Source organism: Aythya fuligula, chromosome 14 (assembly GCF_009819795.1).
Source record: "Aythya fuligula isolate bAytFul2 chromosome 14, bAytFul2.pri, whole genome shotgun sequence".
Classification (NCBI taxonomy): domain Eukaryota; kingdom Metazoa; phylum Chordata; class Aves; order Anseriformes; family Anatidae; genus Aythya; species Aythya fuligula.
Genome location: NC_045572.1, coordinates 4,830,826 through 4,851,363, shown reverse-complemented (window position 1 = coordinate 4,851,363; position 20,538 = coordinate 4,830,826). Strand labels below are relative to the sequence as shown.

The 20,538-nt window shown below is 38.4% G+C and overlaps 1 protein-coding gene across 2 annotated transcripts in view; it reads left to right on the top strand.

The window, feature by feature from the left end:
* The window catches only part of SLIT3 (slit guidance ligand 3), a 516,877-nt gene that overhangs the window by 339,674 nt on the left and 156,665 nt on the right, over positions 1 to 20,538 (top strand). For both annotated transcript variants that reach the window (XM_032196646.1, XM_032196647.1), the window contains exons 11-12: positions 11,700 to 11,771; positions 17,456 to 17,527. In XM_032196646.1, the coding sequence (XP_032052537.1) occupies positions 11,700 to 11,771; positions 17,456 to 17,527 (144 nt within the window). The remainder of the gene's footprint in view (positions 1 to 11,699; positions 11,772 to 17,455; positions 17,528 to 20,538) is intronic.

Below are 20,538 nucleotides of genomic sequence, written 5' to 3'. Positions count from 1 at the left end.
TTTGGCTCTTGCTGACTCAGGACATGGGGCTGGAGGGACCTGAGCTCTGGCCCTGTCTGCCAGCTCTCACCTGATAGTGTTTGGCTCGTTTTATGCGTGGGAAAGGACAGCTGTCCTGCACATTCAAATATGAGGGACTGGGAGCAAGGGCAGTGTCAGCCCTGTCTGTAGCACTTCAAACAGTAAGCTTGCTTCAACAAGTTGCCTACCAGGTTTGTTTGATGTCCTCCAGTACTGGAGAGTGATCAGTAACTCCCCACCTCACTACACTTTTCACTGTCCCTTCTTTAGTTTGACGTTTCCCTGTTGATTGTCCATCTCAAAACCAGTCTCCTTCAATTTGTATTTTAGGGTCAACATTTGCTGTGACCCAGGCTACATTTTAGGATATTAGTTCCAGACAGGTTCTGTCTGAGAATTTCATACACCTTAAAGCAGTTGTGCAGGGACTACTACTGCTACCTTTTTGTTTCTTAAAAGCTTGTTGTGCAACACCTTCCTGAGTGAAAGCCAATTACATGACCCTCCAAGTGGTGGCTCTCCAAAGAAGGAATTGATTTATTGATAGAGCCAAGGACTGACACTTGAGACAACAAAGACTAGCCGGGCCCAATAGGGAAACTGTTGGGTAGAGAAGACTGAACTCAAGGGAAGAAACAGCAAAGCATATGATGAGAAAGGCCAGGAACAAAGGAACTTGAAACAGGTTGATGAAAGTGTTGAGACTGAGAAAGTGAGGAATGTGTGGGGGTAAAGCCTGGGGTTGCTGGCAGTGAGTCTGGGACACAAACGCTGCAGGGCTGGCTGTGGGGATGTGGCAGGAGGACTGGGATGCCAGGCAGCACAGACGGGGCCAGGGCAGGGCAACACAGTGAGGATGGAGCCAAGCAGTCTCACCAGAAACCACGCAACTTCAGAGCCCTCCTGACATGTCAGCATGCACTTCTGAGACCCAACACCAATTTACCTATTTGTCCCTGTGCACTGGTAACCATCCACACAGAGCTTAACTATTAGAGTGCACAGGCACTGACTATTTTACCTGCTGTTATTTCTTCCAGTCAGGCATTAATTCCGAGGTCTGGGTGCTGCACTTCTGTTGTGTCTGAGTTTCCTTGTGATGGAATTGGTTATGTCAACTTTTGGTTTTGAATCCACTAAATAGGTAAAAATATTAAAATACTAAAGAATTCAAATTGAATCAGAAAAAAAAAATATATAAAAAAGGCAAGTTAATGTTGTTGTTGCCGTCTTCTTGCAGTGCTTTCATATCTGTTTGTTGTGGTATGCACTTTAATTGCAGCATAGTCTCATGTTTCTGTTGCAAGCTTGGACTCATTTCTTACTGTCTAGGAATGGATCAGTGTGCTGTGCAGTGAGGGAGCCTGCATACATAGGATTTGTGTTGCAGAAACGGGAAAATTTGAAAATAGGGACATTGCGGAAGATGAACTCATGAATGTTCTTCAGAAAACTGGCTTGTTTTTACCACTGGTTTTATTAAATGATTCTGAGCAAGTGACTTGTGCAAACTTGTCATGGGTGGTCACTAATGATGTGATTCTACTTTTCTGGCTGACTCAGCTGAGATATTCAGAAGCAGTTTTGAGGACTCAAAGGTGCAGTAAAAGTCAATAGGAACTGTGCTTTGAACATACAGTGCTGTGAGACACTGAGTACATTTGAAAAGACAAGTCCCAATCACCTGCAGACTTGAGTCTGCAAAATCCTGAATCTAAAATACACATGTATATCTTTAGATATTCAAACTCTTCTTAGATTTCAAACCAGTTACGTGTATTTTCCATATTGAGCTTGCTGTATCACTCTTGCTTAACCTTCACAATGCTCTCTTGTCTGGTACAATTAAGAAAAATATAATTGCATAAACCAAAAGTAATGCTGGATGGGATGTATCTAAATTAAAAATGAGGACATTTTGTTTAAATGTTGGTGTAATTGTTCCAGACAAAGTAAAGAGACTGACAGTCCCTCAAGGAGAAGTGCTGCTTAGGCCCCCATATCTGGTGAGGTTATAACCACAGCTTCCAGTCCAGCTTCTGAGCAGAGAACAAAATATGATGGTAGCCCTTGTACCAGCATCTAGCTTTGGCTTAAGGTCAGTTTTAAGGCACTTCTCAGTGTTGGTTTCATTTATCATTCTCACTATTGATAGATGAATTGATGAGTAAGATTTTTGTAGGTATGGGTAGTGCTTGATTTTGCTGCCTGATTTCTACTCTTAGGAAGAATGATAGAATTTGAGCTCTAAGGAAAAATCTAACACATTTAGCTGTTATTTGCATAGTTCTGTCAAAATGAAAATGAACCTACTTTTCTGTGCAAGAATTGCTTTGAAATGTGATGTAGTACTTGTTCCACCTTTAATTAACACTTTTCTGACAAATTTATTATTTAGAGAATTTCTGCCATGAGAGTACCACAGTGTTGGGCAGTGCTGGTGCATGGGCAGACAGACCTGTAGGTAAACAAGTTGGATGGTTTTGTTACTTCAGTGATTGTGCTGGGAAGAAATTACCCTCTCTGTTCTTCAGTACCCGTATGGTTATTTATTACAATAGAGCTGGGACTTAGTCATGAATCTTCATGAAACGTTTGTGATTGTGAGGAAGGTGATACACAAAATTCTCTTTGATGGTCTTTTAAGAGTAAATTACTGGTATATTCAAAATCAATTTTCCACCAATTAAAGTTGGAAAAGCTATAAAAAGATTGATTGAAGATATTCTATTTATTTATTATAATAAAAGTAACGTTGTATAAATTATAAATTAACTGCAGCATAACAATGTCATGTGAATTAACTATTCCTTTTCAAGTTCTCAGCTTCAGAAAGATGAGACTTTTTTTATTTTCTCAAGAATATAGGTGTATGGAGACTATAAATTTGGGGGTAGAGGAAAGACAGTACTGCATTTAAAATTATTCTTCCTTCTAAATGAAAATTACAATAATTTTCCCAGGCTTCCAGTAAATACTGCAGCTGAAGCCAGCACAGTATTTCTGAACACTGTAATAAATGTTCCATAATTGCCTCTGGTGGCAAGTTCTCTGGCTAGGGAATCAGGTTGGCTCCTGTAGTTGAATCATATAATATGATTTTAATTCACTGCTGTAAATTGGCTCTGGACAGCTTCACATGTCAAATTTGACTACTATTTTCTGAATCTCACTAGGCAAACTGTGTCAGTGGCTCCTTATTTTCAATATCAAAATGAGGTTTCTACTGACAGGACAAGAATACGTTGAAGATCTTCTATTCAATGAGGGCAAGACACAAAAATAATGATGGAATAATAAAGAAAATATTTTAGATTGAGAGTCAGTAGAGAAAATATTTATGTGGAATGTCAAGAACAAAGGTGTATCGTTTGCTGAGACAGATTGAGGAAGCTCTTTTTCAGAGTTACAGAAACAAGCAGTAACTGCAGGGAGTTTCTGCCGTAAGACTAAGGTAGGATTTACTTCTAATGTTTGCTTTTATTTGTAAAAGTAAGTGTAACTAATGTCATCTATAGGCATAATAAGGTGGTTTTGGCTTAATAAATACAGTTTTTGTACACTGATAATAATATCCATTCTTTTGGCTGACTCATTTTTTATCTTGTTCTTCCTTCTTACTATTGTGAGATAGATTTCTAAAGGAAAAAATAAAAAAGTTTTGTGCAGGTGAAATTTATGCAGGCATGCCCTGTAGGAGTTAGTATTCTTACAAGGCTTGTAGGTTTGGGTGTGTTGATATTTTTGTTGATTTTTTTTTTCTTCAGAGACTTCACTTCAGCAGGAAGACATGGTTAGCCTTGTTAATAAAAACGTATGGGGCCCCAGCGAGGGTCATAAATAGTTACACCACGTAATCAAATTTGTTAACTGAGTATCACCCAACAAAGAGTAAGAGATTTACATCAACAAAAAGCCCTAAGTCTTTTTTATCTAATACAAATGTCACTCAAAACCTTCTGTTTTGCCAAGCAAAGTGGGGAAATTGAACTGCATAATGAGCACATACATCCTGACATCTGATTATGGAAGTGTGGAAGAAATCACAGAAAACAAAATAGAGAGCATAAAATCACTTTGAAATATAATGTACGAATCCAACTTTTACTGTAAAAAGTGCTAATCATTCTTAGGTTTACATGTGTTCTCCTGTTTGTTTTGTTAAAAAATATTGGGTAAAGAACAAAGGGTATGAGGAATGTTTATTTGCAAATGTTAGAATCTGGTTTGTTGACAAAATATTGTGGGTGACAGCCTTTCAACTGCCATGATTTGCAAATGTGTAGTAAAATCAGATGTTACTGAGTGTATGGAGCTTTCCACAAGATATTAGATTATGGATTAAATTATGGCTTTTTTTTTTTTTTCTCCTTTCCATCAGTTTATTTTTTCCTCTGCACCTTAAGTGTAAAAATATAATTTTAAGTTACAACTTGACAAATATAATAGAAGCCAATTTGAAGGAATCTTCAGATTCCTGAACTAGTTATACCATTGTTAGAAAATTTAGAAAAATGATCTGTGCTGGAAATATCTTAAGGTAATTGGAAGTTGATAGAGGATAGGCTGGATCAACCTACAAAATTAATGTTGATACAGCAACATGACTGGTTTAAGAATTTAGTCTTTCTGGGACCTAATGGAACAAAAGCACTTTCAGTAAAGCAACCATTATGAGTCTGGTGCATTAAAAAACATTACAACTTGTTTACATTTATGACATGTATCTGTAGGCCAGGGATTGATTGCTAGTAGGCACTGGAGAAACCAGGTGTGTCCCAAGTATGAGCTTGAAGCTTCAGATTTAAAATCAAAACAAGCAACAACAACAACAAACACAGCAAACATGTTCAGCAGAGATCTGAGGCCCAGAGCAGATGCTGCATTGTTGAAAAAAGAAGTGACTGCCAGAACCTCATCCTCTGTGTAATACTCCCTGGAGCTATCTGAACAGTCAGTCACCAGGTGTCACAAAAATCAAGAAGTGGGAGCCATGTTTCTGGTGTGTTTCCTATGTCAAAACATCTTGGAAACACAAATCTGAATGAATACTTGCATGGTGGTTGAATGAAGTATGTGACTAGGCTGTGTTTCAGTAGTAGGAAAGCTGTAGTTGTAACTACAACTTTATACTTACAAGTTGAAAATTGTAGTTGGAAATTGCCAAATCTCTCCAGGATAGGGACTCTTTTTTTCCCAGCTTTCTACTCACAGCCTTGTGCCTGTAGGCAGATGCCATAGAGGCAGACATCTTCCTGCAAACTCTAATCCCAAATCCATGGGAGCCAGTGAAGTCTACTGAGAAGGGAAATTCTGTCCTCCTAATCCCAGTTCAGATCCTCCTGATGTACAGGGGTGATACTAAACATCAGATGAGGGAAGCAGCAAAAGAAGAGTGAGAAGGCATTATTTGGTATTCTACCCCAAAAAAGAGCTTCTGTTGTACCTTTAACATCCTCACTGATCTTACCCCCATGGATGGTGGCTCGCAGGGGAGGAACACTCACTTGAAGGCTCTGCAAAGAGGTCACACAGATGTGGTGTTGCAGTGAGAGGGAGCTCGGGTACTGGTAGAATGCTGAGTGGATGCCTGCGCCCTAACTCCAAGGATGAAGCAGGGAAAAGAAGTCAGTGAGACTAGAGGGAGAAGGTAACAATGAAATGTGATGAGAAGGGACAAAAATTCTGCCTGTGAATGTGGAGTATCACAGTGGTAGGTGGAGGGGCCCTGAGATTTGGTAATATATTACTGCATTCTGTAGTTATATGGCTATGGACATCAGTGTTATGTCAAAAACTGTTTTGCAGAATAACAGACCACAGATTTATCTGATGTCATCCTGTTTGTCTGTACAGTGCTTGGCAAAAAATTAAAATACAGCAGAGTTGGTGGATTTGTAGTTAGTGTGACCGACTGCTCAACTAGTGACTGGTGTCAGCTTAAACTAAACTACTAAAAGCTGTAGTAGGAGAGAAAATCCAATATGACCAGCACCACTTTTAAATGGACACCATGGTATCAGGGAACACATCAAAACATCTGGTTTCACTCTGAAAGACGTCTTTTGGTGAGCGTTATCAATGTAACTTCCTAGATATATTTATTTTGAGAAGTCACTTCATTCTTAATAGGATTTTGTCCTTTGCAGATCTGCCCTGAGTTAGGTGAATAGTTAAGAAGCAGTCCTTTTAAAACTACAGGATGAGCTTGACAGCTAGGCCCTGAAAATCAACCCCAAATATCAGAATGTGAAGGGAAACTCTAGTTGTCACCTTGTATTAATATAGGCAGACAGTTTACTGGCTCTCAGTTCTCCAGTTCCTAAGGCAGAGAGGCAGGCTCAGTGAGAGAAGGAGTTATAATACATATTATTAATTTTATTTGGAAGTCATTCAGGCACTATGATGAAAGGTAGCAGTGTAAAAGTCTTGGAGAACCACATGTGTTTAGGGTTTTTATAGTGGTGGTAGAGTCTTTGGCTAGGGTACAGACTAAAGGTTTTAACTGTCTGTTAGTTAAAACGAGCAGTAAGTGTTGAGATATTTAAAATGCTGAATGTCCTTCCCTCCCAAAGCACTATGTCTTCTACCTGTCAGAGAACTGAGGGGTGAGACAGAGCCACAAAAAAAGCTGTTTCTTGGTAGTGTAGGTCCATAAACACTTTGTAAAGCAATGGGTCTACAGGTCTTCTGCCTCTTGCTTTGCAGGAAGTGCCCTGCACAGTGCTGCAGTGTAAAGGGCAGTGTGACTTCTGCATTCTTCATTGCAGGATAAGCCACAGGTGCTGACAGTGCCACTGCAGTACAGGATTCCTTCCTACCCAGCGAGGCTCTCTCCTGTGCAGTGCTGCCTTTGGGTAAATACCACAGTGCAGCTACCTGAACCTGCTGTGGATGGAGAGGCAAGAAAAGATTCAGGGCAGAATTTGGCTCTAGCCCCAAGACAACCAGATTTAAGAGTGATCTTTTTCTCTTAAATACTGAAAATACATTTGTGAAATTTTCGTCATTAGAGTGCAAAATGTATGATAAGATATGTAAGTCAAAAATATGAGATAAATGGAAAGTAACAGTCCAAGCAGCTTCTATAATCCAGTTGTTCTCCCTCCCTGGCAAGGACAAACAGGCTCTTTTCTGATTGTTGCATGCTCGAGAAGTTTCATCCTTTCTAAAGGAAGCCTGTCCTTGGGCTGTGATGTACATGTGGGTTACTTCCCCCCAGTGGTCCTTTACTGGCTCCCTGAAAATCCCTGCTTATAGGCAGGAGCAAAGCAAGTGTCCCATCCTTCCCAGAGGTTGCGTGCATCCTGCCAGAAGTGTGTGCTACAGGTTACTGCTGCACTAACCTGACCTTAGGCTTTCTCTCTCCTGGCGACTGCTTTCAGTTATTGGCTGCCCGAGTGATGCCGGCCTGAAGAGCCCCAGCACGGGGAGCGGAGCGACGTGATCCAGGGAGCAGTCTGGCTCATTCACTCATGCTCTGTCTCCCAGCAGGGAAGCTCATGACTGCCCAGTGCAGAGGGACTTCTCTGACACATCTCAGGCAAGAGCTCGGTGGCACTGTTAATAGAGCATGGACGTCTCATTTGTAGGCTCTATTCATGTGACAGCTAAGAATTATCAGTACTGATGCTTCACTCCCTCTCTCCTTTTCTCCAAGCTAGTGATTTGTCTATGTTATGGGTAGGCAAGCTTGACAAAACATTACACATTAGCAGCTGAGACGGTGTTTGAAATGGGAAAATTGCTAGCAAACTGCTCCATTAGAGACCCAAGTAACAAATTCTTTCTTTCCCTCATTGAAAGAGAGATAGTTAAGGCCCCAAATTAATACGGCTGTCTCCCCCACTCTGCAGGGGGAATCACTCTTCAAGACAAATGGCTCCGTCATCCCCCAGAGCGTGAGCCGGCTCTGCAAAGGCTGCCTAGGGAGAATTTTTTAACCTTTGTGTTTTGCCATCCTGGGTGTGAGCAGTACAGGCGCCAGATGAGGAGGTGATGAAAAGATTTGCACCTTAGTGAACTCTGAGATGGATTAGCATGGGAATTTGAGTGCTTATTCTTTGCTCTGGGATCATTTGTCATATTTAACTGCATAGTTCCCCCTCTTCCCCCCTTTTTTTCCGATGTGTTTACTTTTTGCTCTCATTGCTGCGAAGTTATTTAAAAAGAGTGGGAAGAAGGAATACTTTATCCTGTCTAGCATCATGTTATTACAAGAAAAATGTATCTGAATCCACTGGGTCCGCATACTTTCCAATCTCTGATAATATATTAGAGAGGAGAAAGGAAATTGTTCTTGTCCTTTGACGTTGTTGTCAAAGCCAATAAAATAAAGCATCGAGAGTCAGACAGCATTGCAGTATGTCAGAAGGGGGGAGATATGCTTCAATTCATTGAAACGATACAGCTGCCAGCAGGCAACATGGCACAGTGAAATGGGTAACTGGAAGGAGGAACAAAAGCCCAAGAGGTTTGAACATGGCCCATTTATTTTATCAGTTTTGTGAATTCTACTCTTGGAGTGTTTTAAATGAATCTTATTATGAAATACCAGAGGAAAATCAAGGAAAATTTTTATTGAGTTGTAAGAAATCTTTAATGTGGCAGACAGTAGTTCAAATGATCAAAGTTTACACTTTTAGGACTTGATCTCCTGTACAAAGCTCTCAAATGTGTTGTAAACCTAATTTATAGTATTACAAGTTATAGTATTTATAGTATTCCAGTGATGCACACAAAAAATCAGCTTGCTGCTTTGCACTAGCACAGGTTGTTTTTGTATGACAGCACTTCATAACATGTAGGTGTAGACAATGAAAAATGAAGTTTGCACAGCTCTTTTTGTAGGTAAACTAGATAGTTCTCTCTGAAATAAAATGTAGCTGTGAAATTTGGACTAGCCTTTCACTTTAAAAAAATGACAAGACTTGGTAAGAAGTCTGTTTTTACTTTATTTGAAAGATGGCACCTCTAGCAGCAATGTTACCCATTACAGCATGAATAACGTTGGTTTATAATTAAGTCTTCATCAACTTGAAATTGCCAACACCCCTTCAGGCAAAACCTAGTGTTTCCTAGAGGTTGTTAATCCTGTACTGGCCTTCACATGTCATTTATGAGCACAGACAGCTCCAAGTATTAATACAAAAAATGTGTTTTCTACTGTATTATTTGTGTAACTGCGTCGTGTTTTTCAGCTTATGTGTTTCAGTCTATACATGCATTTATGAAAAAATAAACTGAAGTCAGACTAGTGATTCATACTTTTTAAGTACCTGTTTATGTAATGCTGCACTTTATTTAAGGCTTCAAGGTCAGCTGCATTTTGTTCCCAGTGGGAATCCACCTGAGAACATGCCCTGATGACAGAAGCTCTGTCCAACTTCTTGTTGCCCTTGCGGTAGCAGCTGCAAAATGTAGTGCCCTAAAATCATGTATTATGTGGAGTCTTTAGTTCTTCTTTTATGAAGAACTTCATACAAAAAAAAAAAAAAAATAAGGCGATAAGGTGAAAATCTAGCAGCAGAAGACGAGTATGTCTATTTGTATACAGGCCATCTGCTGCAAATGGTATAGGAAAGGATGAAGAAGTCATCCAGGGAGCTCTGTGAAACAGCACTTCTTCAGTATTCCTCTCCACTATTTCTAGAAATCTCCTTTATTGCTTGGGCTGTGACTATTCCGATTTTGACTTTTTTGCCCATCATGGGGTTATTTCTGGGTGTATTTCTACTTCTGAGTGACTGAAATTTCCTTGGAATTTTGAGCAGTGATAAAATGGAGCCATGTTTCCCTCTGCCACTGTACTTTGTCACTGCAAGGACTGCTCTGCGCCTGTATGCAGTGTGTGAACCCCCAGTTTCCATCCATGAGGCAAGGAATCTGACGAGCTGGGCCCTCTTTTGTTCCTAGAAGTGTCTACATAGAAAGACTTGGGAGGAGTTAAACACCAAACTGGCAGGCTGACAAAAAGCCTTTATGGGAAGAGTATGTGTACTGCTAATTCTGGTGACAAACACCCAATAATAGTAGTGTGCTGAAGCTTTCAGCAATTTGCATTTCACTGTGGACTTGCCAGGAATGATGCATGTTATATTTAGACCAACTGGTAGGGAAGTCTCAGAAACTAATTCGAATCGCAAAACAAGGAATAGAATTAACCCTGCTCACAACCTTTGCAGTAGAGTACTACAGAAATAAAAAGAAAAAGAAAAAAGGCTGTGCAAATTGACTGTATGAGTATCACTATATTCATGATTTAAGTAGCTTCTTGGAGTATAACTGAGCTGGTAAAGTATCTTATTTTCAAGGGGACTTTTCTTTTGCCTATTGAAAGCACAGATCAACTGAAGGATACGCTGTGCAGTAGAGGGCTGATGGGCTGTGCACATTTTCCCTGCATTCTTCCGAAGTCCTTTAAAAACCATGATTTACTTCTTTCTGCATCTCATTTTATCTCCATTCCTGTTTTTTAACATTTTTCTCTCCTCTGCACTGCTGCAGCAGCTCTAAATGCGTAGAGTGATTCATTCCTTCATTCCAGTCTGTTTTTGCATTTCAATTCTAAACCATTTCCAACCACAGATTTTTGTTATTGTAACTGTTTGTTTGTATCACATTTTTGGAAAAGAAAAATACACAACTTTTAGTAAGAGCTAGGTAAAATCAAATTTTCCTTTCAATTCCAAGTGTGATTGTAGAATTTTAGCTGCCATAGACATTAGAATTTGTTGTAGGGGGGTCCAGTTTTACATTTCTAATTGAGATGAATATTTAGGGTTCATTTGAGGAGAAGACAGACTTTTGAGCAGGTATTTGGGGATCTCGCTGTCAAAGGCTTGAAAATGTTTTTGTGAAGGCACAGAAATGAATCTCAGTGGTTACTGGATGTGGTATCTTAAAGCTGCTTACATTTTGTTACTGATATCAGTATTTATGCTACTCTGTAAAGAATATTTCTTTCAAATCATATCTCAGAAATGAGAATAGTAGCATTTTCATTTAGGCTGGGCTATATTTTAGAACACTTCCAGTATTTGTTAGTTAAAATCGGAAGACACGGTCCTTTTTCCTCTGTCCCTCTCAAAATTAAAAATCTGCATTTATACCGCTGTGCATTCCACATTGTCTTGCAGAAGTATTATTAATGCAAGTGGTGGATACAGGGAAGGAATTTCAGCATGTTCCCACAGATTGTTGCTCCTGAGTCACTCTGGTAGTATTATTAATCTGCTCATTAAGCTGTCACAAATAGCATAGCTTGCAGTTTGGATAGCTGCCTACTATTTGCAGTAGCTGGTCAGGGGAAGCTTCTGTATTTTCTACCTTAATTTTGACTAAGTAGTAATACAATACACCTAAGTTTGTTTGTTTGTTTGTTTGTTTTTTTAATTTCATGAACTTTAAAGATGCAATTTCTATAGCTTGTGGCTTTTTTATGTACAGGTTTAATGTAATCAATGAAATGAATTTCTTTTCTAAGGAAAGTTATTTCCTCAGTATTTTTCCTATTTAGTGCCTTTCAAAAGAAAAATCTCTTTCACATATAAACCTCTATAAATAGCTTTATACTTGTACAAAAAGAAAAAAAAAAAAAGTTGTAATTTTTAATGTAATTCCTGTCCTACATTTGTGCATTTAACATGTATATTACTTTTTTGTTTGTTTGTTTTCAGACGTTTGGAACAAAACCTCATCAAAATCATCCCCCCTGGAGCTTTTACCCAGTACAAGAAACTAAAGAGAATGTAAGTCTTACTGATAAGGCCAACATACAAGAGCAATCTTGAATCTTCTAGCTTCAAGTTCAGCATTTAGAAACATATTGGCAATTTCTATGTTGAAATCACTGGGGATTGCACAAATAATCTCTTCAAAGTGTAAGCAACAATGGAATTTGGTTCAGGATGCCTACCAGTGCATGAAATCCTTTATAATGGTTAAATTCACTTTCTGTTATAAATTATGTGAGCTAATTAGCTGTTAGTCTGTTCAGAGAAATCTGCTTCCTCAGAAAAGATTTTAAGTTCTTTATTTTTCTCTCATTCATTCTGGTTTCTGTTCAGAACACTCCATTTAGCTGACCCAAGTTTTAGCAGGAGTACGTGTTCTTGCAGAGTGGTTAGGACTTTTGTAGTGCATTCAATTGCTTGATTGTTTACAAGAAAACAGTGAAGCTTGCTGGAGCTCGTTTTTTTCATTTCTTAATTACCAGTAGATATACAGACAATTCTTCCCTTATTAGTTCTTGTGTTGTCTGATTGGATTTAAAAAAAAAAAAAAAAAGATAATCTTGATTTGTAGCAGCACTCTCATGCAGATAACCTGGGTATTCTCTTTGGTCTTGCTTTTTGTTTTTAAGTGATATATAAGAAGCATTGTGACAGTAGAACTATAACATGAGAGATATTGTGACAGCAGAACTATAATACAGACAATGGTAAAACAAGTTACTCCTGCTTCACCGTCCTATCAAGATTTTGATGGGTACCAGTGGATCATTAACTTCCAGAAGTCATTCAGACAGTGTACTCAGTGCTGAGGCTGAAATAAAAAAAAAAAAAAAAAAAAAAAAAAAAAAAAAGGTTCCTTTTACAGTTGTTGTTTTCCAATGTGTACAATACTTACTGGAATTAAGAAACTGTCAACTCATTTGACAAAAGGCTACTGAATCATCAGATAGGTAATGCTTTTGGAAACTGAAATGAGCCTGCGCTGTAACATTGTATTTGAGAGTGAAATTATTGTGTTTGCCAGTCCAGAGTTATCAAATTCCTAAAGCTGAAGAGCTGTAAAAATGGATCTTAATATTTAACTGGTCAAATCATCAATCTTAGAGTCTCTATTCTTCTGTCTTACTTTCAATATAGCTGTATGTATTTTTAAAGAAGTACTGTATTAGATAGCAAGATAGTAATTTCATTGAAAAATGATGGATCCCTTTTCAGTGACCTAACTTGTAATTTTTCCATAATTAAAGTCACTATTTGAGTTCTTTCTGAGGTATAACTAATTTTAGATTTCAGCAATGTTTTACTGTTGTTTCATTTTTCATGATTTGTGGACTCTAGCTTTATGGGACTTGACAAAAAAAAAAAAAAAAAAAAGTTTAATTTGACTTGCTTCTCCAAACCAGTGTGCCAGTTATGTGAAATGATTAATATTGGAATATAAGAGTAGGATTCTGTTAGCAAGTTGTGTTAACAGCTTTCCAAATTATTATTGGCATAATCAATGAGATCTGAACTCATAGTTAAATAAGAAGTTATCATTCCAGATGATCTCTATCAACGCTTAATTAACATAGCAGTGTTTTCCGGAAGAACTTGGGATAGATAGTTAGGCTGCAGAATGTCCCATAACAGACATGGTGTTTTGCCACTTGGTTATTGACCTGTCTCCTTGTTGAACTTTTATTGCTGCTGGACACAGGCTCTAAACCAGGCATTACATTGTACATGAAGTTTAATTAAATACGGTTGATCAGTGATTCGAAGAGATAACGGACATTATCTTTTCTGTGTGCAAGAATCCCAGCATTATTAACACAAGACCATCCTTTGGTCAAGAAATTACCCCTTAAAAGAAAAGAATTATTCATTCTTTCCCATTTAGGTAATAGCAAGACATGCTTGGTATCACTGAAGTCTTTATGCTTTCTTAATTTCTTTCACGGTAATTTCAATGAGTGGTGTAATAGCAAGAAGTTTATTGATTTTGTTTGTACCCAGAGTGCAAATGAATAACTTTGTTTTTCTTCTTATTATAGATAATATTTTGATAGAACTCAGAGGGTAATATTAACACAACATTGTGAATCATATTATTGTGTTCTACTCCTTCTTGTGAGTACATATGGTAGAATGGTAGGGATACAGACTGCTCACTTGCAGCAGTCTCAGTATTTTGATTATTCACCGAGTATTTCCTGCAAGATGATGCCATTTCTTTTTCTTAAATAATTAGATAACTGGCACTGGTTTATAGGTAAGAGTCACTTGTCCAGTATAATCTTCACATGACTTAATAAATCGAGATGGTTGTAGATGTGTGTATATTAATTTAACTTTATATTTGCAGCTAGCTATAGTTATTTAGAATGTCTCTTTAGGAACTTCCAGGGTGAAGAGTTGAAATCTTTTGTGTGTCGTGGACTTCTCATAATTTCTCACATCTTCTCACACAATAAATTTAATGAAGCTAAATGTACCAGTCTCAGAATGCAGATGTGGCACCTGTAGGATTCAAACACACAGTTGAATTGCATAATCCAGAATGATGGTTCCCCTGATTTGAAGGGAACGTTACAACTCCTGCTCTCTGCTCAATAACCCAGGGCCTCTAGTAGAGGTTTTGTGGGCTTGATTGAGGTGCATCCCAACCTAGCCCAGACATGCCTTCTAAAATATATTTGCATATCACCTGTTGTGCTTGTACTGTAGTTCAGTAACTTCTAACCTAACAGTACCAAAGTTTATGTCATTCCCTCACATTTTGTCTTTGCTTTTCTGAGGCTTTAAACGAACGAGTTTGTAGCACAAGACTAACACACATTGAAAGATGTGTCTGTACCTCTCTAACTCTAGTGCTTGTAATGACATTTTGTGTTGTCACATTCATTTTACTATATCTTAGCCAAAAACACACTGAGATTTCAGTCTTCTCAGTAGCTCTGTGGTGTTGATACTTCTGTTAAGCAGCTTTTAAAAGCTAAAACATTACATGACGTGGATTTTTACTGAGTACTCTTGTCAAATAAGAATAGTCCACTTTAAAATATTAAAGATTATCAACTAATGTGTTTCTAATAATGCTAGTCAACAAAGAGGTTGTTCATCCAGTGTTATTAATAGTTTTGCATTTGGCTGCATCTAAAAATAAATGTTTTGTTTCAAAACCTTTTAAAGTAAAGACATTTAAGCCAATGTATTTTGCCATACAGTCATATGTTATACAGTGACTCATAGGGTATCCTTCCTTCCTTGCTGCAAAGTTAAAAAACAATTTATATCCCTAACTGGTAACAGAGCACAGCCATGCTCCAAGGTGTGTTAAACAACCTTTTGAAAGAAAATCATCTTCACTGCACTGTCAGAGCTGCAGGGAGACGAGTGTGATGTGACTAATGTATTCCCTGCCTGGGTGGAATCCTGATAAGTTCATTACATTTCCAGCTAAAGAGCCACAATTCCTCTGAGTGATTCAGTAATACCGTAAACTATGGAAATGAGCCCTGTAAGGCTTAAATTGACTTAGTTGTGCAGGTTAGAAGAACCCTTATCTCTTTGTCGTGATGTAAATCAAGCACAGACTAGGAAGATCTTACCGGCCAGCAGCGGACTAAAGGAAGGGAACAAAAGTACAACATAATTGAATCCCTTTGCCTTAGTCAAGTCAGAAGGAGATGGAGCTTCCTTTTCCAACAGCAGTGGAGCTTGGGCTCTAATGGAAAGGAAATAATGTGCCTAATTATCTTCTAATGCTGATTGTAGTGCATCTGCATGAAGTAGGTAAGAGTCATCACACAGCATGGCATTTATGCATGTTCAGACACCATTAGTTATACACTCATTAGCATCCAGACACAGGAGAGAAAAAGGATGGAAATGTTGAAATGTAGCAAATCAATAAAATAGTGCTGAAATACTTGTTTCCAAAAACTAGATGACCCCTTTCAGATCGTCATTGGTCAGCAAGCTCATGATTTCATTTCTTTGTGATAAGTTTTACTATTCCCTAATACACAGATAGCACAAATTCCCTCCAGACTTCTGCTTACATATGAATTACTAGACCAAAACCATCAAATGCTAGCAGACAGTCTAAACAGATTTAACAAAAGGTATAAAAATACACATACCTATTTTCACTGCCACAGACTTGGCTGCTGTGAGCTGAGCTGAAGAACAAGCAACCTTCACCAAATGTTCTCCTTGTAGGCAGGATGCTCAGACAGAAAACACCAGTAAGTTGCAGAACAGTTGTTTCATGAGCCTTAAAAAAGAACCAAAGAAAATCCCCCTTTATGCAGCTAGATTTGAAAACAGAGGAATTAAATGATTTTTTTTTTCCAGCAGAATTTATGCCTCAAAACATGTGTAAAGTCTACTGACTTTCTGATTACCAAGTTCTTTGAGGAATGTTTATTTAGTGTCAATCTGGGATTGTCAGCATTTAACCCAGCAGACAAAAAAAAAAAAAAAAAAAAAAAAAGATGTATACTATGAAATATTGCATTACTACAGCCACAGCCATCAATGAAAAGATTTGATACTACTGATACCAACTGTCAGTGAATGCAGCCAGGTGGCTGAAAGTTATGCCCCCAGCTAAGCACCTAGCTGTACTGATTGACAGACCGATTGGTTTGCAGTGACAGTCGTGATAAGGCACCCAATTCTGAACGGTGTCCCAAGCATTAGTAAATTTGGTTCCATATATAAAAAAAATAAAAAAGTGCAGTCTGTATTTGATCTCTATATACATGGTTGGTTGTGATTAAAATTGAAAGTTGTTTTGATTTGTTTTGGTTTTTCAAACCAGGAACTCACTTTCCCTAGCAAATTACAGCATTGTATAACTGAATTCCACTTCCATCATAGCTAGAATATTGGTGGAGTCTCACTGGGGCTCCCAGCAGCAGGCAGCAACATGTTGACTGCCCCCCACAATGCCACTGGCTTCAGAGGTTCATGGGTCCTTTCAAATGCTCTAGTGTTCTCCTTTGCATCTGAAAATCTGGGCAGCACTGCCATTGCTGCATTAGTCCTCTTCTCTCCTACTGCACCAGATCATGGTCATGGCAGATTTTTGTACTGCTTCTTTTCTCCAGGCCATTACAACCCAAACATCACTGGTACAGGGCTGAGCTCTGTGACACGGGCACCTGCCTCTGTGTCTGTGCCTCTCCTCATCTTATCTATGATTTCACTTAAAATCAAAATACAGTCATCTATGTTTTTAAGTTAGACTTTCATCCCCACATTTAAACGTTCAAACATTCTTTGAACTTTGGTACAGCCTGCCCCTCATGCCTGAGGGAGAGCTTGCAAAGAGTCGCAATGTTATTAATAGTTCTTAAGATGGTTTTACCAATAGGTTTTATTCATTCGGCTACCTCACTGTTGTTGTTCAAAGTTTTTCATAAAACTTTTATTTGTTTGACTGTTCATAACGTTATCAACAGGAGAGCTGCAACATGTTGAGGCTTCAGCCTGTCATACTGACTGATGTTTTCTGATTGTTCCTGGAACTTGCATATCTGTGTTCTTACGTGGTTTGTAATTTCTCTGAGGTAGTATAGTCTTTTAGTTCCATTTTTGTACCAAGTATATTCTTCCAAAACACCACAGTTATAAAAGTATTCAAGCAAAACTATTTTCATCAAATTTGAATTTACAAATATTCTTTTAATCCCCTCTTCTCTTTACAGAGACATCAGCAAGAATCAAATATCTGACATTGCACCTGATGCATTCAAAGGCTTGAAATCTCTCATTTCATTGTAAGTAGAAAATAGAGCTGAATGAGTATTTGGGGAGAGCTTGCATGTAAGAGAAATAAAAATGATAATGTGCTGTCTGGGAGAACTTATGTTTCTGTGAGCAAATGCCAACTTGCATGAAGAATCTAATCTTTTGAAAATGAAAAACTGATCATGAAGGCTAGGAGAAGGAACTGTTTGCACATCTCTATGATTTTTTTTTAATAGTTGAACACCCCCAAGGTGCATTAATTCATCTACTGTACTTGTGTACCTGCAGGCTAATCCATGCCCCCCCAACTCGTCATGGCACAGAAAAAAGCGTATCACAGCTCAAATGTGTTTGATGATATTAATCAGGGTACAGAACCAAGATTGCACTTTTGTGTTTTTTCTGTTACAGTTTTTTTTCAAACTAGCTAGGGAAAAACCTGAGCTCTTAAGAAAAAAGGTTATATTTCTTAGCTGTAATTACTACTTTATTAAGCTGGAAAGGGACTAAAATATTACTTCATACAGAAGCTAAAATGAAGGTAGGATCTCTTGACAACCACTCGTTTCTCTTTATAGAGCACAGAAACTGTTTGTAATACCAAGCTGAATTCAAATGCAGTGATATTTCAACCTAGCTATTCACAGCACTATTAAAACAGTGAAGCTTTTAGTTGGTGAAACAGAGCAATACAAGGTCAGAAGCTGCATATGGAGAACGAACAAGAACAGAGTGTTGGAAAAGAGGCCTAGGTGGAGACAAGAGGGTAAACTCAATTGTGCTGATATTTAACTCCATTAATTTTAAAGACAGTTTTAAAACGTTTGGCTCATTCATATAACAGACCATCGTTTTTAAGGCTGTAGTTTATTTCTAAAAGCTACCGTAGTGTTATTCTCTGAATGCTGGGTAGTTCTGACAACCTATATAACTTGTTGTCTAGATCTACTATTAGAAGGCTGCTTGGTATTAAACTTGTATTGCAGGAAACTTTGAGGCAGGATGCAGAAGGATGGGCGTTTCATTGTGCCCGGAATCCAGCTGGGAGAATGCCAGAAATATATATTAAGTGTTGCTAGCCTTTGTCAAAGAGTTAGAGCACTTTTATTCAACCTACTGTGGAAATGATCAAATCCCTCAATGCTGTCTGGAAATGATTCAGTAAGAGAATGACATTTACTGAACACTACAGTTTTGGCATTGGATGAAACTACTGCTGGTGCTGCAATGCTACAGCTTTCTCATCTTGGCAAAGCCAGGTAGGAGCAAGCTGGACAGGCAAGACACTTCCACTGGGGTTGACTTCCCAAATCAGAAGTTCTTCAGGTTTAGCTACAAGTAATTCAGATACCCCCAGGTGGCCCCAAGAGTGGGACAGAATACATTAGATTGGAGAGAGAGGAAATGAGAGTATAAAATGGGCAGGAAGTTATAAACTTACAACTTGCACACAGAAGCAAGTGAAATGACTATATTCTCTGTCTGGTCATCCAAAACTGTGTTTTCATTAAATGAGGTCAAACTGGTTTAAGTGTTTATACCCTGGTGGTTAGAGGAGTGCTGAAGTCAATTACAAGGAGGTTACAAGGAGGAAGAGGGAGGGCAGAGAGATGAGATGCAGCAGAGTAAGGACTAAAGTAAGGAAACTGCATCTGAATAGTCTTGCCTTTGTTCAGTGTTTGTCTCTGCTTCAGTTTCCTTCTACCTCAGCAAAACAGAGCTGTTGTAACAAGCAGTCCATTTCTATTCTCTTTGGCAGGCTGGTTTCTAGGATAGTATTAACTCCAGCCTTGAATTTGTTAACCTCTTTCAGTAGGCATGCTGTAGGCATGCTGACATTGTGCTTGCCATTGGCTTTTACTTTCTTTTGGAAGGCTTCACTCTCGCTGTTCATTGCAGGTAGGTCTTACAAATGTTCTCCTTGTGGCTGATAGGAAAGAGGTAGTTTAGTTCCCTGCTCTTTCACATAGGCTTCTGGCAGGTTCTTCCCCGACAGTCACTTTACTAGTTGTTTCAGTTTCTGAGCTGTAGATATGTTCATGGAGGAAGGTAATTTGCTGTTCTGCAGGATCTGGGCTTCTCTGGAGAAAGCTCCCCTAAGTCTGTCATAGCCCTTCACAGAACTAGAGGATCTAGTTGCATTTTCATCTGATCTCTGCTATAGCCACCAGTCCAGTTCTGTCAGCTACTGGAAGACAATTGCAAGAGTAGATGACTCCTTTGAAGTGCCAGCCCTCCAAGTGAAACTGCCAAAGGGGAAAGAACAAGGAGGTAGAAGTGAAGAAAGACAGTTTGCTTACTAGAGTTTTCTCTTTTAAGTGGTGTTTTTGAGCCTGAGGCCCCAATAACTTTAGTCAGCTGCATGCCCTGAAGGAATGATGCTCTGCATACAATGCTTTAGCTCAGCTGAGAGTAACTTTTTTTGTTTTTTTTTGTGTATGTAAGTCAAATGTGATCGGTGGCATACATTTTAATGAGACACCATTGAGGTTTTATTCATGCACAGAGCAACTGGATTTTTCAGCTTGCTGAGTTAAAAGCAAGATTTTTCAGCTTGCTGAGTAAAGGAGGGGAAAATATTAATTGACAAATGAAAGTAACCAACTTTGTTACATTAAAAATAAGGTAATGCTGTACTGCCTATAATCAATCCTTGCTTTTTTTTTTTTTTCCTGCATTATTCCCATTTTCAGCTCCTCCCTTTAGTCCCTGCTTGCGTGCAATTGCAATGCTCCCTATGGGTCCAGGAGAGTGAAAGTGCTTGTCTGGAAGATGGCCAAAATTTTTAGTCTAGCTGACTAGTGGAGGCTTGTATATAGTGGGTTCTTGCTCTACTTTCTGAAGTTAACTTCGTTTAGTGTTTCCAAGCAGAATTGTTTCTTGGAGTACTCTGCCTATTGTTCTTAGGCAGAGATGAAAGAAAAAAAAAAAGGCATATTATAGTTTCAATAATTGTAATATATTATTACAGAAGTGGCTTCCTCCAAAATATATATATAACTTAAATCTTTTAAATATGCTAAATGATCCATGTTCTAGT